The 25,465-nt window shown below is 38.0% G+C and overlaps 2 protein-coding genes across 3 annotated transcripts in view; both read right to left on the bottom strand.

Annotated features, from left to right (window-relative positions):
- The window catches only part of LOC149081147 (uncharacterized), a 218,002-nt gene extending 196,491 nt beyond the window's left edge, over nt 1-21,511 (bottom strand). The window contains exon 1 of one of the 2 annotated variants that reach the window (XM_089237931.1): nt 21,306-21,511. In XM_089237931.1, the coding sequence (XP_089094057.1) occupies nt 21,306-21,323 (18 nt within the window). In that variant the 5' untranslated portion in view covers nt 21,324-21,511. The remainder of the gene's footprint in view (nt 1-21,305) is intronic. The other variant, XM_089237932.1, reaches the window with a different exon arrangement.
- Nucleotides 21,512-23,337: 1,826 nt separating this feature from the next.
- On the bottom strand, nt 23,338-25,465 carry LOC149081146 (uncharacterized). Its single transcript, XM_089237929.1, has one exon. It carries the CDS (start codon nt 25,463-25,465, stop codon nt 23,567-23,569), a length of 1,899 nt encoding a protein of 632 aa, XP_089094055.1. The 3' UTR covers nt 23,338-23,566.

Here is a 25,465-nt window from a genome sequence, read left to right as displayed (position 1 = left end):
CACTTTTTACAACTATTTATATATATATATATAGGTCACTATTTGGTCACTTTTTTAAACATTTTGGTCACTATTTTCACAAGTCTTGAGGCCATGAGTCGTGCTGAGCCCTGCAGTTCCCAAGAGAGGGGAAACCTCCTGGAACTCCAAGCCGTTAAATTGAAACGCGGCCATCTCGCGGGGCGGAGGGAGCTGCAAGGAGGAGATGCCCCATCAAGTGTCTACCATATCTCGCAGCTGAGCGGCGGAGACCATGGAATGTACGTGGAAGGTGAAATTGACGGATTTCCTTGCCGGGTGGTCATCGACACCGGAGCCAATGTGACCGTGCATGGGAAGATGGAAGCATCGGTGAAATTCGCTGCGGTCCCCTATCGTCACACCGTCTTCGTGGCTGACATTCAAGACCCATGCATTATCAGATTGGACTTTCTCAGGAAATATGGGATCTCCCTTGAACTGAAGAATAACCAGCTGCACACGCCAAAGAGCATGCCGCCCTCTTTGGGTACGACAAGCGAAGAGATCCGTCCCCGGAAAATATTGGCAGTTCGGGACTTCACAATTCCACCAAGAATAGAAAGAATCATCCATGGCACAGCCGGGACAGCCAGATACTTTCAGCTCGGACTGGTGGACTTCCCTAGCGAAAGCAAGAATGGCCTGCTGATTGCCGCTGCACTGGTGGATTCATCGAAGGACATCATCCCTGTCAGACTAGTCAATATTAGCGACAAGTCGAAGGAGATTCAGAAGGGCGAAGTGTCCCCGTCACGTGTGTGGTTTGGGACTCGTTGGGAAATCAACCAGAGGACTCCGAAAGTTTGTTCAAGAACCTGACAGAAGACGCCCAACTGAATCCAGACCAGAGAAGATGCGCAAAGTCGACTATCGAAAAATTCCGAGATGTCTTCTCCATGTCATCAGCTGATGTTGGCCGAACCAGCTTAACGCAGCATCACATCGACACCGGGGACCATTCACCAATTAAACAACATCCTAGAAGACTTCGTTTGCCAAGCAAGAAGTTGGTAAACTACTACAGGAAATGCAAGTTAACAACATCATCGAGCCATCAACGAGTCCATGGGCATCGCCGATAGTGCTGGTGAGAAAGAAAGACAGTTCCACACGATTATGTGTCGACCGTAGACGATTGAACGACGTCACCAAGAAAGACAGTTACCCGCTGCCAAGGATCGACGACACTCTTGACACTTTCCGGACATCAGTGGTTCTCTACCCTGGACCTGAAGAGTGGATATTGGCAAGTGGAAATACACCCGGACGATCGGGAAAAGACGGCCTTCACGACTGGACAAGGACTGTGGCAGTTCAAGGTGATGCCACTCGGCCTGTGCAATGCTCCCACTACTTTCGAACGACTAATGGAGACCGTTTTACATGGACTGTCTTACGAATCGTGTCTCCTGTACTTGGATGACATAATCATTATGGGAAGGACATTCTCGGAACATCTAGAGAATTTGAACAAAGTACTCCAGAAGCTGAGAGATGCCAACTTGAAATTGAGCTCGACAAAGTGCCGTCTGTTTAGACACGAGGTCACCTACTTGGGTCACATCTCCCGAGAAGGAATACGGACAGATCCTGAAAAGACCAAAGCCATGGAAGACTGGAAGCGACCAGAGAATGTGCACGAGCTTCGGAGCTTCTTGGGACTTTGCACATATCACCGAAAATTCGTCCAAGTCTTCTCTAAGATAGCGAGACCCCTCCACCGTCTCACTGAAGTCAAGCAAAAATTCCTGTGGACTGACGAGTGCGAAAGGGCTTTTACATGTCTGAAACAAGCCCTAACATCGGCTCCAATATTGGCGTTCCCACGAGCTGAGAGAGAATTTATCCCCGACACGGACACAAGTAACAACGGGATCGGAGCTGTTCTATCGCAAGAAGTGGACGGCAAAGAACACGTCATTGCCTACTTCAGCAAGAGTTTGTCCAAGCCCGCAAAAAAATTGTGTCACGAGGAAAGAGCGGCTCGCAATCGTCAAAACCAACCGTCAAGCATTTCCATCACTAGCTCTACGGTTAAAAATTTCTCCTTTTTCTCCTTCGCACAGATCACGCCTCCTTGAGCTGGCTGTTGAACTTCAAGAATCCCAAGGGTCAAGTCACTCGATGGATACAACGGTTACAGGAATACGATATGGAGATCCAGCATCATAAAGGAGCCTCACACGGAAATGCCGACGCTCTATCGAGAAGACCGTGTCCACAAAACTGTCGCCATTGCCTCAAGGCAGAGAAGTATGAGCCGGTGAAACCTCTAGTGAGACAGATAACATCACAAGTGACGATCCATGGAGCAATGAGAACACCCGAAAAGCCCAACTAGAAGATCCCGACATATGACCAATAATGGACCTGAAAGAATCTACCGGGAGTAAACCAACGTGGCAAAACGTTGCCTCTTCCAGTCAGACGGCCAAAAGATACTAGGCGCTATGGGACTCTCTGGAGATGAGGGATGGCGTGCTCTACCGCAAATGGGAGTCGGAGAACGGGAAAACGTTCAGATGGCAACTCATCCTACCAAGAGCCCGTGTGAAAGAAGTTTTGAAAGAGTTGCACGGAAGCCCGACCGGTGAACATTTCGGCATCACCAAGACGCTCCAGAAGGTCCATGAACAGTTTTATTGGGACAAGTCCAAGACAGATGTAGAAAAATGGTGAAAGAATTGCGACGATTGCGCCGCTCGCAAAGGACCTCCGAAGCGCACCCGAGCCGCCTCCAACGTTACAACGTTGGTGCTCCGTTCGAGACAATCGCCTTGGGCATCCTCGGACCATTACCCAGAACCCACTAGTGCAGTGGTTCTCAACCTTTGGAAGCCCGCGGCACAGTTTATTTGCTATTTTTGTAAGTGGAAGGCCCGGTCAAACACATGATTAACGGAACGTGAATGGGGGAAAAGGAAACGGCAGATCAGTCGCGGCCCGGTATGAATGATGTCACAGGTTGAGAAACACTGCACTAGTATGTACTTCAGCGGTTTTCGGTGGCATGTGCAAGCTTCTAGGAATGGAGAAGACGCAGACAACTCCGCTCCACCCGGAATCCGATGGGATGGTCCAGAGATTCAACAGAACCATCCTGTATCATCTCTCGCTCTTCGTGTCGAAGAGCCATCAGGATTGGGACGCAAAGTTACCGCTTTTCCTGCTGGCCTACCGAACTGCCGTCCACGAGAGCACCGGATTTTCACTAGCACAGATGCTGATGGGACGAGATCTTCGGCTGCCTGCTGTTTGGGTGGCGGCCAGATGCTTTTCTTCCACCGAAGAATACGTCCAGGGACTCCAGGAGCGCCTCGAGGACATGCATCGAATCGCCAGAGACAGGATCAAAAGACTCCGAAAAGATGAACTGCTACGATGCGAGGGCCACATCTCATGACTTCAAAGAAGACCTCGTCTGGCTCTGGAACCCGAAGAGCCGGAAATCACTGTGCCTGAAATTTCAGACGTCATGGGAAGGACCCTACAGAGTCGTGAAGAGGCTGAACGACGTCATAGCTCGGATCCAGAAAACGCCATCCTCGAAGTGCAAGGGGGTCCACTTCAACAGACTGGCCTCTTACCACAGTGACAACCTGCTGAACTGAATTGTCAGGACGAACCCCTCTAAGAGAGGGGCAATGTTACGAACTATGGACGACAGATGGCGCAATCCTTTATCGCAATCTTCCGTTGGCAACGAGAATTGATATAGGTTTCGGTTTATCAGAGGAAGATGCTATTGTTGAGAACATTCCAGAAAGTCCCACTCCTCCAGACATTGGTTCAACCCCTCCGTACAGTGGCGCCGCCGAGTAGGAAACTGTAAAATAGATTTTTGTGGAATGTTCTGTTTCTCCGGGGTTATAGTGTGGTGCTCACACGATGGCAGGCAAAAAGAGATTCAAATAGAGGTTTGATGTAGTCGTGTTTTAACTTTGCGAGAAAGTTGTTAGCTCTCCAATTAGCTTGTAAATTCGTGTAAATTGCTATTCCGTAAATAAATCTATGTTTGTCCGTCGAACCGCTTCTTGTTTTGCAATCTGGAAGTCTTGTGGAAAATTATCCGGAACAATATTTTCATTCCATCTTCCTTGGCACCTATTCTTCATCTCTTTAATATTCTGGTGAAAGCGTTCACCATGCTCTTCACTGTAATGTCCCAGATTCTCTGGAACGTACTCGATATGGGAGTGTAGAAAGTGCACTTTTACACTCATGTTACAACCTAACTTCTCGAAATTCTCCAACATTGTTTCAACAATGTTCCTGTAATTTGGAACTTTGTTATTCTCTAGAAAATTTTCGGAAACAGATGAGAAGGCGGTCCATGCATCTTTTTCTCTCTCTCATTCATCATTTTTTCAAAATCTTTGTCCTTCATCAGTTTTTTGATTTGAGAACCAACAAAAATTCCAGCTTTCAATTTTTTGTGTGTGATGGAGAGAAATTTCACAGAAAGGTACTTGAAGCAGGACCCATCTTGTGATAGAACCCTTACACAAACTGCTTCATCAAGCCCAATTTTATGTGTAATGGTGGAAGCAAGATTTTTTTTGGAGATCTACGAGCAGTTCGTGCAGGATATTTTTTAGGAGCAACATTTCTTCGCTCTGGCCAGGGCCATTATTTCAACTTTCTCCAGGGGGGCGGCAAAGCACATGTACTCAATGTATGTATGTATATATATATACAAATCTACACCATTTTTAGTGTATTTTCAGAAGCCCCTAAATGACGGGCCTGGCTATAGCCAAACTTTCACAATTCAATGCTTTTGCCCGACTGTCCCGCTCACATAGAAAGCAGGGCATTTTTGTGTACCCAGCTTGTCGTCTTAATAGTATTCCTATAACTTTGAAGTCACCACAGATGAGCCATTTGTGGAATGCATACTGAATATTTTTCAAGTTCCTTCATGTTCTCGAATGTCTTTTCCATTTGAACTGAATGGGCCACAGGAATGGACTCATACACATTCCCATTATGCATGAATGAATGAACGCCAGGGTCTCTGCCACCAGACTTATCCCGTTGCCGAGATCTCTTCCAGCCCAGCTTCCTGGCAGAATCTGGAACAAAGTGAGTGTGTACACCTAACAGTCTGAGTGTGTAGCTAGTGTTGTGTATGATATTTCAGTGCTGTCATCTATACTTCAAATTGTGAGTGAAGTGTAATGATTGAATATTGGTAACGTTGTAGGCCTGTTGCTCTCTGTGGCGAGACTTTCTAACGGGGAGATCAGCTCGCATTCACGCCTTGAAGTTGGGAACCACAAAAAACCAACTTCAGCCGACCACCACTGTGGGGTTTGAACCCGGATCATTCCCATTATGCAGTAACACACCTTTGAGACTCCTCTTGGAGGAGTCAATAAAAAGTCTCCACTCAGTAGGATCATGTTCAATACCATATAAGTGCATCAACTTGTTAAATGTTATTGCAGTAAACCAATGAATCTTTCTTTGAGAATGAAGGAAGTAGTACTTTTTCTGTGTCTGTCCCAGGCAAAATGTGTTGCTGGTGCCAGAAGATTCTTGCTATTAAGCTGGGAGCCAAGTAGTTCTGTAGATTCCTTGGGCAAGTTCAGATCATGTGTACTAGATCATTAAATTCACTCTGGTAGAACCATTGTGAATTAAAGTCATCTTCAGACTCATAGACATTACTATCATCTTCTGAGATTGCTGCAAGTTCACATTCAACATTGTTTGCCATGTTCTGTAAAGCAGTTGGAGGAACAGGGACAGGCAATTCTTGTCCATGTGGAACTGGCATAATGGCGAAGGAATGCTTGGATACACAATACTTATTTTTTGCATTGCACCCCTGTACATTAATTAAGCAGAAGTAACAGTCATTAAGGGGGAATTGCTAACGGCATGCATGTTTTCTTTCCTTTTGTCCATAACCTTAACCTTTTAACACAATAGCGGCAAACTTTCTTTGGTGCCCATGTCTTATCCTGATCACCTAGTTTCATTTTAAAATAAGCATAGTAAGCTTTCTTCACAAATTCTGTTATATCTATTCTTTGCTTAATCACTACAAAATTTTTGCAAATGTAACAGAAAACATTAGGATCGTTTGCGCACTTGCATGTAGACATTGTAAAACAAGACAAAAACTAAGAACTTGTGGAAATGCAAACAGAAAGAGAAATAAACTGGAAATGCGAGCATCTGACAGCTTTAATGTTACTTTTTGAACTCTTGCCAATTAATTCTCGCCAATCAGACTGTTCTAAAAGCAGTTCGATAAGTTGGCAAGTATTTCCAAAAGCACACTTGCGTTATATGTGACAAACACATAATACTATCAGCGATAGATCTTCAAAATCAACCCGGGTCGATTGTGAACGAACTGTACATAATAGAAGAAAACTAAGAACAGTTCTGTAAAAAAAAGTGAGCCAGGGACAGTTATTAGTTTTCAATCATCTGATATCATGCAGACTAGTGTAATTTTTCATAAATCTGTTACTACTATACAGTAGAACCTTGATTAACTGGCCTTAAAGGTAAAAGTATATATATACACTGCTGGCCACCGTAAATGCAACACCCTGAAGGAAGCATGCAAATAATATGAAATTTACAACATGCATTAGCGGAAGTGAGATATGCAAATGATTAGAATTTCAGCGCAGACGCACATCACGCGCGCCTGTGGCGCCACTTCAAAGCGCTATTTAAGGCTTGGAGATTTCGACGATTTGAAGTACGGCAATTGTGTTTTTCTTGTGGTTTTTTCAAAAAAACGATCAATTATGCCTCGTAGAAAACAGCGATCATCTTTTGATCAAGTATCCTAGTTCGACAGAGGAAGGATAGTGGCCTACCGAGATTGTGAATTATCTTTCAGGGAAATCGGTAGTCGTGTTGGACGAAACCAAACAACTGTAATGCGGATATGTGATCGTTGGATGCAGGAGGGTACGACGGACCGACGTGTTCGATCGCATCCACCTCAGTGCACCACTTCACGTGATGACAGGCGTATTGTGCGTATGGCAGTGACGGATCGCTCAGCCACATCACGAACCATAGCACAGCAAATTCAGTCTGTACCGTATCATCCAGTGTCTGCGCGTACCATTCGACGCCGTTTACAGCAGAGTGGTCTGTCTGCAAGACGTCCATTGCTTCGTCTACCCTTGACGCAGAACCACAGACGTCTCCGCCGCCAATGGTGCGATGAAAGAAGGATGTGGACGGCACAATGGAATGAAATTGTCTTTACTGACGAGTCACGCTTCTGTCTGCAACACCACGATGGCCGGATTCGAGTCTGGAGACACCATGGAGAGAGGATGCTGAACAGCTTCGTTATGCACCGCCACACTGGTCCTGCACCGGGTATTATGGTATGGGGCGGTATTGGATATCACTCTCGCACTCCTCTAGTACGCATTGCCGGTACTTTAAAAAGCCAGCGCTACATCTCCGAGGTGTTGGAGCCAGTTGTCCTTCCTTACCTTCAGGGCTTGCCCACAGCCATATTTCAACAGGATAATGCGCGACCACACGTGGCACGCATTGTCCAAAGGTTCTTCGTCAATCGCCAGATTGAATTGCTTTCCTGGCCAGCTCGCTCTCCGGATCTTTCGCTTTGTCCTTTAGGGACAGCTGGTGTCTTTATTGGATTATACGACCACCTGCTCCTAGCAGGATGGTGTCACTACTGTTGCTGCTTCTTTGTGAAGGGGAAAAAAAACAGTGAGATAATAAGCACCCCACTACATTTAGCTGTGTGATGCAATTTTTATTCATGAATTTGCTAAAGTTAGAGCATCAGAATGTAACCAAAAGTTAGAAAATGTTGTAAGAAATAAGTTTAAATAACTAAGATAATTCAAATGAAAAAAAAAATATATATATATATATATATATATATATTCAAGCCACTTTTAGGAGACTTTCTGAAAAAAATCCACTTATATCATCTAAAGATATACCAGGGTTGGGTTTTTGACGTCAAAAACCATGATAGTTTCTGGCGTCAAAAACCTAACCCTGATGCCCTAACTCGGTATTAAAACTATAAAAATCTTACTGTCAATGATATCAAACAGTTTTTGTTAACTTGATAGATATGTTAAATAACAAAACACTTTTATTTAGATTAAAGGGTTTTATTTCAGAATGATAATTACTGAGGAAAAATATCTATTTTGATATTTTAAATTTTCTGATCCGCCCAAAATTTTATTCTATATAAAAATTCCCACGCAGCATTTGTTAATGCACTAATTAAACTCATTTATTTTCACCTAAAAATTTCTTAGATCAGGGTGTATAAATTCACAGAGCTTTAAAGAGTATTTTCAACCAAAGCAGAGCTGACAAGACTTGATACCCACAGCATTTGTTTTGCAGGTTTGAATACAGCTTCAATTGGAAAACCATTGCATTATAAATGCTAGTAAATGTACCATATCATAGTGCAAAATAAAAATAACGAAGTTTGACATACAAGCTAGCATTGCCAAATTAAATGACATTTTAGTCCTACAATTTAGTATTTTGATCACTAGATATATTTCAATGTTATGTGCAATAAGAGTATCGTTTTAAGTATCAGTGGTTATCTAGATAATTTAATAACAACAGAAATCAACATTACATACATGATGTAATAAACTTTTTTAAACACTTATCTGTTGTAAAAAGAGCACAGCAGACGGTTTATATCAATACATAAAGCAGTTGAAGAAATTTTGGAAGGTCAAGGATCATCTTGAATCAAAGAATATCAAATCGTTCCACAGTTTTCCCTTCAATGTTCATGTTATGCTTTATTCAAATTTTATAAGAAAAAAAACATATTTGTCCAAAAATAATTCTGTCGAGAGTAAAAAATTATTTTAGAATCATATTTTTTAAATATTTATTCTTTGTATAACATAGTCACTTTAAACATTACATGTAATTAATGTGTGCATTTCCAATGGGAATTTTTATATCGAAAAGCAATATTTGAGGTTTTTGACAGTTTTTTACAAAGGTTTTTGACGGAGGGTTTTTGACAGTTTTGCCAAAAGTTTTTGATGGAGGGTTTTTCATGTGACAGTTTACACTGAGGTTTAAACCGTCAAAAACTGTCATGTGTCAAAAACCTGCCATACTGATATACCATCAGAATGTACCCCAAGAATATAAAATGTAGTAAAAATGAAAAAATTTGGCTATTAATGAACAAATGATATTTTTCAAGGAAAAAAAATATTTAGGCCACTTTTATTTGATTTTTTGAAAAAATCCAAACTGGTTTTTTAAAAAAAAAAAAATCGCTTGGTTTAAACCAAACAACCCTAGTTTCTACATCCTCTTGATATGCCATTTTCTTTTATGTCATTCACCAGCATGTTTAGTGTTCCATGGAAAATGGTTTCCAGATGAGCATTAATTAAAATTACTTTGTCTAAAAAATTGTTGTGGTTGGTTTGACAGAGAAAAAAAGGTAATGCATGTAAGTGTTGCACTTGTTATGTGTTCAAGTGTTGCCATCTATCTTCCAAATCAAAAATGAGAATGCAAATTTTTTCTGCAAATTTTTCAAACTATAACTGTATTGGATGGAATAATTTGTAGAAACCACTGTAATTTCATCTAGCTGGAACACAACTCAGATAGCATACAATAAATATGTGTCAGCTTATGAAGTAAGTGAAAATAAAGTCAAGGATGCCATAGAAATGTTCTCTCCACTTGTCAATGCAAGATTCTTTGAAAGACTGGTTATTCGTGGAGATGAAGATTACAAGGAAGAAAATTCATCACTGCCTTCATGGAGACCTGAACCCTGGTTTCTCGCTTGCCAGACGAGTGCTCTACCATCTAAGTTATGGAAGCAGATAGAGTATGTATGTGGCCACCTGGTTGGCCTATGTCATTCACAAGCTATTAGTTGATTGTTGACGCCATCTATGTATGGTGCCTTTCAACATATATATATGCTCCAAGGTTGAAATATTCTATCTGCTTCCATAGCTTAGATGGTAGAGCACTCTTCCGGCAAGCGAGAGACTGGGGTTTGAGTCCCCATGGGGGCAGTGATGAATTTTCTTCCTTGTAATCTTCATCTCCACAAATAACCACTCTTTCAATGAATCTTGTATAAACTGTCTATTGTATAAATATGTTGGAGTATTTATAGTATATCCCACAGTAGGAGCTCTTTTTTTGCTCTGTCTTTGTAGCATTTTAAAGTATTTTTAAATAAGCATGAAGTGTCGCAATGTCATAAACTGAGTGAACAAACCGTGCATTAAGTGATTTTTACTGCACGAGTCTACCATGCGTGGTTGCAAAACTAATTGTGATGTTATGAACAGCATGGCTGTCTACGGGGTTTGTGTACTACTTAACGGCCGAACTTGGTAAAGATTTTTCTAGTACAAGTGGTGAGCAAATCCAGAAATTGAGTTCATATTTGAATCCTTTGGGTGGTTTTCTATGTAAAACAATGTTTTGGGCAAATGTTGATAGAAAATTTTAGCTGCTACGAATTTTTGAATCTTCAATATCATGCCTATGGAACAAACTTTGTAAAAATATTGTGAACATTGTTGTAAAGATGCCAATTTAAATGCATATACATTCGGTAGCCTATACATAGTGCTCCACTATCAATATTTTGAAATTTGGAGTTGTATATTAATGATTATGGACATTTTAATTACCATAGGTAATGGCATCTATGCAAAATTAACATGTGAAATTTTTAAGTTTAATTTCGAAATGTTTTTATAATTCTAAAATTAATGTTTTTGAATATTAGGAAGATTTATTCATATATTTTGCTCCGTCGCTTATTTTGGAATTCTATCTTCAATAGCTTAGGTCAGGTGGGGTAAAATGGTCATACTGAACATAAAATGACATAACTTCAGAATTTCAATTGGTATTGCTACCAAATTTCTGTTTTAACTTTCACTTGCAAGCAGCAGAGTTTTTCACTTAAAATTTTATGCCAAGCAACATTTTAGTGGCAATAAACAGTTTTTCTTTATTGTTCAAGCTCGGGTTCCATTCTTTGAGTGCCTGAATAACTTCTCTCTACCATTTTAGTTTCTCAAACTTTTTATAGATTGGCTGTGCAGGGCACTCCAGTAGTGCCTCAAGAACATTATTTCATTCGTTGGTAAGTTGTAAACATTATATTTCATACTTTATAGTAATTCAAACAATGTGGGGTAAAGTGGTCATAGCATTAAGCTTAACTAATACTTAGATGTTAAGAGCTATTTTGCCTAACATATAATTGAACTTCTAAGAATTTTTTTTTATTTGAATTTTTTTACTTGATTTACTTTTTACAGTTCATTTTTTTCTTTTCCAGAGCAAACGTGCTTGGAAAGTAGGTGTTTGAACCTATATGTGAAAAGAATATACAACAGTACTCTGACATCCTTCCATTAGTATTGCTAGCTGTTGGAAAGAGCATCAGAGTATCGTGTGAGCTGCAAGAACACAAGTTGAAGATTCCATATCACTCTTAAAGAAGATGGATCATTAACAAGTCAAGAAAAAAGGATTGTAGAAGAAAATCATGGTTGACATGCAAAGGAGACTGGTATTGAAGGCTTGAAATCTCTTGCTCAATGTGAACAACCCTCATCCTTTTGTAGATGTTGAACTTTCACAATTCATGACCAAGTAAAATAAAGATACAGAATCAATTTCATGAATGGCTGACTTGAACATAGAAGGTGAAGAAGTGTCAAGATTAGTTAATATCAGTGTTGTGTCTGATGAAAGACTTGAAACGAGCCATATACTGACAAACTTGCCCTCGTTAATCTCAGCTGTAAACGAAAGGGTAATACAGAACTCAAAGGCAAAATGAAAACATGTTCAGAATGGCACAGGAGAAACCTTAATTAAGGAAAATAGTTGAACTTTAACTGCCATAAAATAGAAATATGCAAAAATTTCATTAAACTCCCCTAGCCAAAGAAAAAATTTCCTGAAGATCTGAGGCAAATCTATAACTATTCAAACTTTATGGAAGATGTCAGAAGGCTGTGTGTGTGTGGGGTGCTGGTTTATAATGAAGAGAACAAAAAACCAATAATGCAAATTATCAAACAAGTGATTAATTAAGATTATCATGAAAAAACCTAAATAATGAAATTTTATACCTTTCCCGAAAATGACAACATAAATGAAATAAGGGATCAGTTGTATTTGAAGATCCTAATGAAGCCAAGTTTTAACCATAGAGTACATTAAAAGTTATGAATTATTACTACTCACTTACCCCACCCCATGGGGTAAAGTGGTCATAAAAGTGAGGTTTAAAAAGTTGCTGAAAAAAAACTGTTACACTCAAAAAATATTTTTGAAAAATATGCTAATCTTCTCTCTAGAATGTAATTCCCTCAATAAATTTTTTTGAAATTTAAATCTGAGCAGAAGAAAGGTGTAAACAAAGTACCCAAAATATATAGTGCCTTTTTGTCATAGACCATATCTCGATTTCTTTTTCGGGGCATGTTTTACTTGCAGTGTTGCCAGATATACATTATAGACGTTTCAAGGTCCCGATTTTGATTTTAGACTATATTCTGTATTATATATTTCGGGAATCTTAAAATTTTACCCATAGCGTTGTCAGATCATTATAATAGAGATTTCTGTACTGTTCGTTATGTTTAGTCATAATTTGGAGTCATTGATTACAACAAAGTTTTATTGCATAATTTGAAAATAATTTTAGAATCAAAGGTTACAGGAGACAAGTAAAAAAAATATATATAATTTTGAGCTTCAGAGTGATGCTTCAGTGACAAAAGATAGAGAGGAAGATCATTGGTACGAGTTTGAAGAAAAGTCAGAAGAGGGTGCTACTGAGGGAGATTCAGAAAAGAGTTGCTGAGGGAGACTCACCAAGCTCAGAGAATATGACTAATTTCACAAATATCAGGACACCACCATCAAGTACCAAGATAAGGAGGAGCAAAATACAATTGAGACATCAGATGGAGGAATCAACACGACTGTGGGATACGGCACAGAAAGTAAATCAAGACCAAGGTAATCAGATGTCGAATTCAGAGGGAAGAGTGTAACACAAAGATTCTCAAGGACTGGAAATAGGAAGAAGCAAGTGCATTGGAGTGCCTACAAACATGTAGTCACAAAGATAATGGGAAAAACAATATCCAAAAGGACACACAAATAGGGGAAATCGAACAACTACAGTCAACAGATGAGATAGGAAATCAAACTCAAGATCAGGGACATGAAAAGATGCAAGAACTAGAGGAAGGTGTGCAGCAAAACGATCATCAGGGACCTGGAAAAGAGTCAAGAATATCAGAGTGTCTGCCAATATGCAGATACAAAGATAATGGAAATAGTAAGGACAAGGACACATCAACGAAGGAATCAGGATGACTGTGGGCAAGGATAGAGAAAAGAGACCAGAATCAAGATAAAGGATTTAGAAAAGAGCCAAGAGCATTGGAGTTTCTACAAACACATGGACATGAAAGCAGGGAAAACAAAAAGGAAAAGAAAAGAGTATTAGAAGATGACAAAGGAAATAATAAAAACATTAAACATAGTCAGAGCAGTGGTTCTCAACCTTTTTTGACTCGCGGAGCCCTTTTCGGTCTATAATTTCTATGGCGGAGCCCTGCTTGACTCGAGGAGCCCTTTTTGTGAATAGTTTTTATGGTAGAACCCTGTAAGCCTCTTTTTTATATATATATATATTTACTTATCAAATTTGCTAATATATTTTATTTCCCTCGAGTGGCTGAGGAGCCCCTGGAAAGTGCACACGGACCCCAAGGGCTCCGCGGAGCACCGGTTGAGAACTGCTAGTCTAGAGCTACCATCAATACAACAAATAGAAAACAAAAAAAAATAATTTACAAACAAATACATGAAAACGACTTTAATTTTGAAACAGGTTAGCAATGACAGCCAGACAGAGATAGGCAGCCTAGACAAAGAGATGGTATTCAGCAAAGAGAAAGAAGTACAGACTAAGAAGCAAAAGGTTAACATCACGCACATCCATTAAAGAAAGTCAAAAACATAGTGAACTACAATACCACAAATAATAGAGGATCAATCAGATACAACTTACCCAACAGCCAAAGAAAAAGAGCTAATAGAATCCTACTGAACATTATGGAATGAATAGAAAACAACACGGATGAAAATGGAATTTTTTGCATGGGAAAGAAAGAATCAGATGAATTAAGGAAAGAACAAACACGTACTCAGATAGAGGAGAGAAATGAGATTAGACAAGATACCAGTGATACGGAAGTTTATCTTTGTCTCAGAAAATTTCTTCGAATATGTGAACTATGTTGAAGAAATAGGACAACTGGAAAAGGACAGGGAAACAGATGAATTTCAAGAAGTACTCAGGAATAAAAATAAGGTCAAGGAGATTAAAGTTAAGCACAGGAAAGAATTTCAAGAAATTATCATATAAAAGAGAAGGGAAATAATAAAGACAAGCACAACATGAAAACAAAGGATAAGGATAAGTCGAATAACAGGCATTGCTTAATGTTATATCCCAACATCAAAGATAGAACACAAACATTCCAAGAAAAGAAGCAGCATTTAACCAAACAACTGATAGGAAATATGTTTGTTGAAACAAGGGAAATGAAAAATGGAATGGTGATATATTGTAAGAATGATCAGCAGAGACACAAGCTCCGCATAAAAGTACTAATAGACAACTTCTGGAAAAATAGGGTCTATGCATGGATCCCAAGGAACCAAATAACAGGAATAAGGACAGGCCAAGGTATGGAGGAAAAGGTTTCCAACAACAGCGCTATAGAAGGAATGACAATAGCGATGACTGGAGAAGACAGGAACAAAGAGGAAACTGGGTTTACAAGGAAAGAGGACAGCAGCATAACACGAGATACATATAATTACCGCAACTACAACAACACTCATGGGATTACAAATCAAGGTATCAGAATGAGGTGGCCGAATGGCAGGATCAGTTACCCAAGACATCAGACATGGGAAGGACAAACACGTGGATATGGTCAAAGAAACATATGGCAAAATATATCAAATGATGAACGGAGTCGAATGAATAGCACTAGTTATCAGTCAGCAACATCACACGGAGAGTGGAATAGATGCAGCAAGGAAGGAAAAATGGTTTTGAAGAAGATAAGGAACAAACAACACAGATCCAAGGTGCAGAAGAGCATTTTCAAGTACAAGAGGAGAGAGAACACAGCAGGAACTCTGCACCATACAGGGAGGTTACAGAAAAGAGGACAGAGGAATAGTTGTTACAAGGATCTTTCGAAACACAGTGTGACAAATTAAGAGGGATTGCTTAGGACAATCGCAATTAATCCAACACTAAAGACAGCACAGCGAACTTCAATTAAATAAAGTAAATTTAAATATCAATACAATGGGGGTAATAAATTTTGTGCAGATAAATCTCCATAACTCTTACAATGCTACAGTACAGCTCAGTTCAGATACAATCAATGAAAAAATATATGTAATTGGAATCAGTGAACCATATCTTTTACAAGGTGAGATCTGCGGACTTCCACAAAATATAGCAGACTAATAAATTCTTCACAAGAGCCAAGAGCCTCAATATGGATAACAAATTCACAAATAAAAGTAATGGAATTGTATAAAACCAGAAATGTAGCAGCCGCACTGATTACAATTAATAATGACCACCGCTGTGGTGGTCGAGTGGTCATAGTGACGAACTCGCATCGCGGAGACCCAGGTTCAAGCTCCACTGCCACCACAGTGGTGGTCGGCTGAAGTTGGTTTTCTGTGGTTCCCAACTTGAAGGCGCAAATGCAAGCCAATCTCTGTGTTAAAAAGTCTCGCCACAGAGAGCAACAGTCCTACAAACAGTACAAATATTCAGTCATTACACTTCACTCATTTCACTTCTGAGATATAGATGGCAGCACCAAAAAATCATACGCAACACTAAATACGCACACAGACTGTTAGGTACACATACTTACACTTCCGGCACAACTCACTAAGTAGTAAATTGCCCATGGCGATAGACCCGAGTTGTGCTCGGCTTGAAAAAAATAATTAATAATGACCAGATTATATTCATCTCTGCCTACTGCTCCCCAACAGAAGACTTGGAAGAACACACAAGAATTACAAAAAATTCTTGATGGAAACAAGGATGAATTTACTATAATAACTGGGGACTTCAATGTAAAAAATAAAATATGGGGCCAAGACCATCTTGTGCAAGAGGAAGGAAGTTAATGGAATTCATAAATAGGAATGAGATTATTTGTGCCAACAATCCCCATGACATTGCTACATTTTCTTCAACAAGAGAGGTATCTTGGATCGATTTGACGCTTGTCAAAGGCCAACACGAACTCATTCAAAACTGGAGAGTCAGCGACAGGTGTATGCTCAGCGACCAAAGATTACTACTTTTTAAATACCAACAGACTCCTAAAAAAGTTATGATGAAGTACTTCAGTCAAAAGAATATTCAAGATATACAGAAGACTGGATGTTGTGAAGATATTTATTATTTCAGATGTTAATTTTTTAAGGAAGGAAAAAACTCTTCTCTGCCTCTACCGGGAGTCGAACCCGGGTCCCTCGATTGCCGGACGAGTGCTCTGACCACTAAGCTACAGAGGAGATATATATTAATATATATTAGAGGAGATAAGAATATTAATAATCAAGTCTTCATACAAAAAATTTAACATATGTGAGAGCAACACATAGGAGTGGGAGATGATGCTGATCTTAAACAATACGTACAAAACATGATTACAGCAATTATTAAAACATGCCAATCATCTACAATAAAAAGAATAAACAAACTCCATGGTGGAGCACAGCAATTTGCAAATACAAAGAAGTAAAGTACAAGCCCTGCGTAGAGGATATCAAAAGATTAAAAACATGGAAGAGAAAAACTGACTTCTGCTTCTCTATAAAGCAAAATACAACAGGGCTCCCACTCATAAAAGGAGAAAAAGTAAGAAAACGCAGGACTAAAAAGTAGGATGGGGGAGGGTAACCCCCTTAGGCAACATAATAATAGCATAATTGAAAAATATTCCTAAAAACAATTTTTTTTTTGCAAAAAAAATTTAATTAACTTTTTTTTCCCAACACTATTTCTGTCAAGCCAAAACAAAATGACAAATGGCTTGGTTACAAAACCAATTTTTGGCCAAAACAGTGCACTAGCAACCACAGATAATTCTTTGCTGTCTCTCCTCATGTATATTGCATTCTTTTTTGGAGTCTTTCAAAATGAAGAGCTTGTCAACTCTCTTTGACAAAGCACAGCAAATTTCAAACACGTAAGTTTTTTAAGAATGACGCACCTTCGAGACTACTTTCAAAAGCACAATGCAAGATGTGTAAATTAGAAGATCCGACGTAAATAAGTTAAGGTGAACCAGATAGTTTTACTGTGTTGTTCATCATTTTTTAAATTTTACTGTGTTGTTCATCATTTTTTAAATTTTACTGTTTTGTTCACATTTTACTGTTCAATGCCAGTGTAATCATTTTTGACAAATGAAGCATTTCCATTTCTAGATCTTTGCTGAGCATTGTAAATATTGTTTATGCATCTTCATGCCTTAAAAATACAGAAGACAACTGAATGCTATTGGGTAGCATCAGAATCACCAAACCTAGAATAGGCCTATGTATGCAACTGCTTTCAAATGCAAACTGTTGTTTCACCTATTTGCACCATAATTTTGAATGATGAAAATTACTGTCCAAGACCATGAAGTAATAAATACAAAATTATTTTTCTATCCAGACAGACGTTTTTAATGATTACTATACTTGAACCCTCAAACTAAGCAAATGAAAAATTTATCAATTAAATGGTCCACATACACCCCCCCCCCCTTTTCCAAATTACCTTAAAAATTATATAATTTTTGCTTTGGCAGAATCATTAATTACATTCTCCAACATTTGTAATATTTGGCAATATATCAATAATTTCCTGCTCAATTAAAATCAATTAGACAAATTTTGTCGATAGGATTTGATAGAAAAGTAGGACAAAACCGAGAAAGTAGGACAAAGTAGGACATTTTACCAAAAAGTAGGAAAAGTAGGACGAGTGGGAGTCCTGATACAAGAAACTGATCAAAGAAACTAAAAATAATTCTTTTAAAAAATACATCGGAAATATGACCAAAAATAATCTGTATTCTCATTTCTTCATAAGTATTCCAGGACAAGCTGAATTCCCATCATATCATAAACCAAACGGAAGATCCTCAGACAGATTCTGTACAAGACTGAGCAGTGTAAACCCATCGGAGTGCACGAAATTGATATAATCTTCAATGATATAAGAAAAGACAGCACCAGGTCCAGAGGGGATTACCAAATCAATATGATAATTATTATACAGGAAAAAACCTGATCTCATTATTTAACAATATCGTACAGAAAGTAATATTCCCACAACTATAGAAAGAAATAAAAGCTGTATATATCGCAAAGATAAACAAAGGCCAGGAAAAGGTTTTTAATTTTAGGCCTATTTGTCTCTCAACAGATATCGGCAAGATATTTGAGAAATGTAGTTAACCGGTTAGAATTTTATATACAGAAGAATAGAATATTTCAGCCGAATAAATATGGGTAAGGAAAAGGAGCTATTGATGCCCTCCAAAATGTCAAAGATATAGTCAAAATCAACTTCAGGTGAGATCGAATCGTTTGTCTAATATCACTTGATATAATTAATGCATTCAATACATTGAAGATAACTCCTCTTGAACACATATCAAGGATCGACATTCCAGCATATATCAAAAGAATTCTCTTTAGCTATCTGACGGACAGATCTGTTGTTAATGATAATGGAAAAATACATAAATACAACACTGGATTGCCTCAAGGGTCGGTCCTAGGGCGACATTATGGAGTTTGGCTATCAATGAACTCTTAAAAATCAAATCAACCCGGGAAAAGATGTCAACATACAGGCCTTTGCCGATGATATTTTGATAATGGTTTCTGCAGCAGTGCCCAAACACTTTACAAAAAAAGACAAGACATACTCATGAAAACTCAAGAATTTGAGTCCAAAGAAAGGTGCATGTTTTCGATTTGTAAAGAAAAGGGAAAATTAAAAGCATCCAATCAATCAGATTGGCCAATTTTCCCATTGTGTACAAAACCAGCTTTAAATACATGGGAGTAATACTGAACCGCAATTTCACATGGAGTGATCATCTGCACTATATCAAAGAAAAAAACATCTACATCACATCACGAATTGAAAAGAAACTCACGGGCAACATGGGGTGCAAAGCCGGAAGTTTTAAAGATGATTTATTTGGAGGCCATTAGAAAAGAAAATAGTAAGTATGGTTTGAATGCAAAACACATAAAAAACTTCTTCAAATAAAAAAGCAATTCTTGTTAGACATAACAAAATGCTATTCGACGGTTTCATACGAGGCGTTCACACATGCAGGAATACCTGCAATCAACATTACTCTGAAAAATCAAATAAGATGCTATAACATCAGTAAATTGAAAGAGTCTACACAATTTGAAGAACAAACTATAATGCACTCTCAAATACAAGAGCCAGCGTCTAATATTCCACCATGGAATAGAATCAAGATTGAATGAGACGAAAATGCACGTACATTCCTTTTATATAGATGGCTCCAAAATGTTAAGCAGAGTGGGCTGTGCGCACACGTACTATCATGAAAATGAAAGAACATTGGAAAAAATATATAGATTGTCAGACAACAGTACAGTCTTTTTGGCAGAATTATTCTGACTATAACAAGAAAAGCTATAAGCCACAACTTTGTAGGCTAGAATATCGTAAAACTGTAGCTCGCTTGTTGCTTCATAGATGCAGCACATGTTCAAATAATTTGGGCTACTTTTGAAGAGGATTTTGGCTGGAAATTTTTTAAGGACCTGGCAACTCAGCCATATTTGTTACCTTGACTTGAGTTGGGACAGATGAGACATGAGAGAAAAAGTTTTGAAGATGGTGGAACAGAAAATTTGGGAAACTGATCGATATGAATAAAAAATAAATAAATTTTTTAAATTAATATTGCATATTATTAATAAATTAATGTATAACTTACAGAAGTATACATTGTTTTAAGCTCTTTTATAGCTAATATAGTTTTATTAACATCCTTTTGGTTTTATGTAGTTTCTTCCCTTTCGGTTTTGTGCAGTTTCTTCCCTTTCGGTTTTGTGCAGTTTCTTCCAGCTGCTTGGAAGAGCACCAGTTCTCTTGTTAGAAGTTTCAAATTAATCATAAAACATTGGATATCCAAGACAGAGCATGAGGACAGTACTGTTAGTGAATTATGTGCAAGATCTGTGTGATCAACATGCCACGTAATTTGTACGGACTGTGTGTCCAACCTTGAATGACTAATTTCGGTGCTCGTGAAAATATGCTAAATATTATTTGAATGGGTAAATTTCTTTATCTGGGTATATTTCAATGTCATATCTGTCCATTTTTTAATCATGAAAATTACGTTTAAGAAAATTAAGACAGTTGACATATGTTATGACCTTGCTTTACATGACCATTCCATTAAAACAACCCATAGGATAAGTCCCACATAGAGTTGCTATTATATGCATTTTACTTTCGATATAATGCCCACCCACCCTAAATATAAAATCTGTTTTTGACAGGATGAAGTGGCTCATTATATCGAGCGTCGACTGCATATAATTTAAAAAGTTTTTAGTAGTGTATCCCTCCATTTCTTTTGAATGTGTCTATGGTCGGTATTACACTATAAAAGTTTTATATAATTTCATTTATAAAACTTGAAAAAAAAGCAGTTACATTTGCAGGAATGGCTTAGGTATTCATGGCTTACTATGTAACCAATATGCTTATTGGTTGAATTGTTCAAGTTTTATAAAAGAACTTTTCTAAAACTTCCATAGTAAAGGCCAGCCGCCTAGTAAATGATCATTTTAAGAAAATAGTTAAAGAAATTTCAAAATTATAGGTGGCCAAACTGGTAGATGAGCGAAGTCATGTAAAAAAACTCATTGCTTCATTGAAAACTCTTTTCTTGGATTTTTTAAATGCATTAATACTTAGTGGGGGGGGTGGTCAAAATGGCAGTCGTCAGTTCAGGGTAAATCCACAAATGAATCAACATTTAGGCTGTAAAAAGACCGCATCAATAGTTCGAGGGGGGTATGGAAATTCCGGTACTGTTAAACTATGAAGGAAGAAAGATAACAAAACCTACTTGAAGCGCCGGATCCATAATGATGAAGACGACTTAGGTGCCGGTAAAATAAATTAGTGTTTCTGGTATATGTTCTAGTAACCTTTTTTGCTTGTTTCTCAACCAGCTTAAAATATAAATGTTAAATTAGGTAGTAGGTACCAGGCACTGAACTATAAGTAAACGCTATGTATCTTCTTCTTCTTCTTCAATTATACAGGGCTTTATGCCTTCGGGCCATCCCCTGTTAGAGAAAGAACATTCCACAAGAGTAGGGTGACCATACGTCCCGTATTTCCCGGGACAGTCCCGGTATTTTCTGTATTTTTGGTCGTCCCGACTTTTTCGCAAAAGTGTCCCGGTTTTTCCCGTATTTTACACGACGCTTACTTGAATTTTTATTCTTTATTGAAGTCAAAGATTGAAATTATTTTTCAACTAATAAACTATATTATGATAATTATAACTATAAATGAGAATATTTATCTCCCACATTTGTCTCGGTGAACGTTTTTTTCGTGAAATTCATTTTAATCCACTGCAATTTGCAGTAACGTTTCATTTCCCGCCATTGTGATTTTACCGTAATTTTAACAATATTTGGCAACTTTGCTCGGTTTTGGCGTCATTTTTGGCAATAATTGGCGATGTCCCGTATTTTCCCGTATTTGGAATCTCAATGTCCCGTATTTCTCTCGAGGAAATATGGTCAGCCTACACAAGAGCATAGAACATGTTATAAAAATATACTAACGAAAGAGTTGCCATCAATCACAGAACACATAGGAATTCCAGCAATTTCCATTCTTCCCTCTTCTTCAGAAGGGTATGGAGAAGAAAGAAAAAAAAAGGGGGGAAAGGAAAAAAAAAACACAAACCAGACGAAACAAACGCAGATGGAGATGTTATATGAGATGGAGAAGAAGTCTTCAGGCTTAAGGGACGATGCTAAGCTGCTTTAAAATGATATGATGACATGAAGTCCCTGGATGAGTGTGTGGTAACAAAAATGAAACCAAACAACCAAGGCAGAAAAAGACAAAAACCAAACGAGACAAAGAAAGAGGGGGGAAAAAAATAAAAAACTCACGAAAAACGTTGACTAAGGGTAACAAACCTCTCAAAGCTACAGATAATGCTCTCAGGTCTGCCTGAACAGAATTCGGACCAACAACTAACTGGTGGAGAAAAAGAATTAAAAGTTGAGAACCGAACCTGGGAGAACCTAATATAAGAAAACAAAAAATGAGAGGAAGTTTCAGGAATCTTGCATTGTAGACAGAGAGGGTTAGCCATTTTCCTAATACGATGGAGGTAATCATTCAAGGGAGCTCTATTGCAAATGAGTTTGTAAAACAAACATTCCAACCTTCTATTCGAAAAAAAAGCGGAGAAGTTCTGGCAGCAGTTATAGAAGGAGCTAAACTCAGGAATAGATAAGAAAAGAGCATTACGGATATTTTCCTTGAAGTGGCGAGAGTAAAGAGAACGAATGTCCTCCACATAAAGGCTAGAAGGTAGAAGATCAACAGTGGAAGAAGCTACAGTTCGAACATGATTGTCTATTGTCTCATTAATGGCAATGCCCGAATGACTTGGGACCTAAATTAGTGATATGCTGTTAACCAAAGTACTAGTATGAACCAGTTGAGCATATAGGAGATGCGTCACCGTAGACGAATGAATAGAAAAATTGTCGAGAGCCATGATGACTGATTTGGAATCCGTAAACATGAATATTGGAGTATTAGAAGATTGAATGAAGGATCTGAGACCTAAAGTAATAGCAAGGGCCTCCGCAGTGAAAACTGAGGAGTCTTTACCCAAGTCAAAAATGACGTTTTTTGGAAGTCATGAAATGCCTTATTTCTGACGTCATAAAATAGGTGATTATGTCCATTTTGAAGACGTCATCTGGGCGCCATTTCATGACGTGATTAAATGACGCATTAGTAAATAACGCACTCCCCCCCCCCCCCCAAATACGTACCGCTTTATAAATTATTCATGTGGAATAGAACTAAAAAGACAAACACAAGTATTTAAAGAAAAAAAAATGTTTTATTCAGTCAAATATGCATATTATATATCTACACAGTGGTTCAATGGACGAAATGGATTATGAACTGTGCAGCAATGGTAAGCTTACAAACCAATCTTTCAAGGGCAGCAGAACACATTTGGAAACAACATCCTCTAAGGATACTTCAGTATATATATTTGCCAAATCTTTCACAATAAAAACATTCAGTTTAGAAGATGGAAGGGGTATCCCCTTCCATCTAAGTACTAAATCGTAGACCTAAAATACTTAATCTGTCAGCTCTCCTCAATACATTGTGAACCTGAATAACTGATTTTTCTTTAGTAAAACAATAACAATTAGCGGGACTTTGGGAGGAAATTGAAATACAGAATTTATTAAGAAATGACAATTTTTTATATTGATGTCCAATAAAATCACAAGGAACTGGCCCCAAATTATGTTCATTTTGCATCTCAAATAAATCAGACTGAATTTGATTAGAAGGTTCACCATGTTCATCATATTCATTTAGTCTCCGACAAATTTGTTCAAATGGCTTATTGCCAGATTTAATGCTTTTTTTTAAACTGCCTAGAAAACTTTCAAATACAAAAGCTGAGAAATTATCTAAAACACCCAATTTTTTCACATCATTTGCAAGGTGAATCAAAACATGAACATTATATACTAAAAATGATTTGCCATATAACTTTTCAGAGTGGCTTACAAATTCCCTAAGAAAGTTATTAGCAGAACTAGAATAATTCACCAAGTGTGGAGAACATAAAATGCTAATACGACTATGCAATAATAAAAAATGCTCGTATATGGAAGAATGAACTAAATTAAGCAAAACCACAGGGCCAGCATAAAGGAGGAAGGTTCGTAGCTCTGTGGCTTTCCACCTGTCAATTTCATTCAGTCTTCTAGGCTTTCTTATGAATTCTGCAGGAAAAAATGTTTTCAAATAAAGCAAACGAGTATTCAATTCTGCAGTTGTTTTGGCATCTAATTTTAATGGAACTTTGCCACAAAGCCAAAAATTTAACAGTTTCCTCATAACTCCTAAACACACACAATGCATATAATCCAAGGGGAAATGTGAAACCATGTCAATATCAAGAGCTAAAAGTGGTGAAGTTCCAATGTGATGATCTTTGTCTCTTTGTGCTCGAAAAGATTTGTCATTGCGATTTGTCGCATTCAAATCTGCTAAAACAACATTTCTACCCTCTGGAACATACGTCCCATTACAGGTGCATTTATCACATGAAGAGTATCCCCCATGACCCTTTACACATTTTAAAAATGCACGTGCAGGAGCATCGCAAATAAAAGAATACAGCTCAATTTCAATGGTCCTGCCCTTGAAATTAAAACCAACATCAAACAAATGCTTTAGTTCTAAAACTAGATGATTTAGAAATTTTTCCAGAGGCTTTGGTTTCGAGGTGCCACAAAATATGCCAACTACTACAGGAGTGTTTATTAAACAGTCATTAACCGACATCAAAATAGGCCAAAATTGCACTCTGGAGCTTTTGAAAAGTGGTAAACCATCGATGTTGAATATTAATTGCAAGGTATCACAAGGAACAATAGGATGTTTAGAAAAAAATAAAATCGAACGCTTCTCCACACCAAAATAGCAAAACTCACCATTATCTAATTTTTCTGTGTCTAGGGCACATATTAGGGAGGTACCTAACAGAGATCGACTTGTTTTAATCAGATTAGGATGATATGGAGAAAGAAGTTTTAGCAAATCGGTTATTGCTACACCAGGAATTTTATATTTGACAACCCACTTCTTAAGGTCACACTGAAGAAGCTCGTCACTGGGCTCTTTTTCTCTCATAATTTCTTCTGCATGTTTTGGTGCTGTGCAAGAACCACTAAAATTACCACTTAAATACTTACCTCGATTTTCAAAATTGTGTTTATCACAACTATGTATCACTGGATTAATTTCACCATCATTGCAAGTCTCTTCTCTAGATTGATCTTGATTATTTTTACATTCATTTTCTTGACTGAATGAATGAACGCCAGGGGCTCTGTCATTTTCTTGACTATGGTTTTTCAAAAATCTATCAATTACTTTGTTGACTCTTCTTTTTGTTTGTCTCTTACTGATAATTCCTTCTTTTGGCAT

This window comes from Pholcus phalangioides, unplaced genomic scaffold, assembly GCF_987345545.1.
Source record: "Pholcus phalangioides strain wild (caught in Gottingen) unplaced genomic scaffold, Ppha-v1.0 ptg000010l_1, whole genome shotgun sequence".
Classification (NCBI taxonomy): domain Eukaryota; kingdom Metazoa; phylum Arthropoda; class Arachnida; order Araneae; family Pholcidae; genus Pholcus; species Pholcus phalangioides.
This window is presented reverse-complemented; position numbering and strand designations above follow the sequence as displayed.

What these genes read in the sequence shown, in the direction of transcription:
- LOC149081146 (XM_089237929.1), bottom strand. Translation starts at nt 25,465, where the DNA reads ATGCCAAAAGAAGGAATTATCAGTAAGAGACAAACAAAAAGAAGAGTC.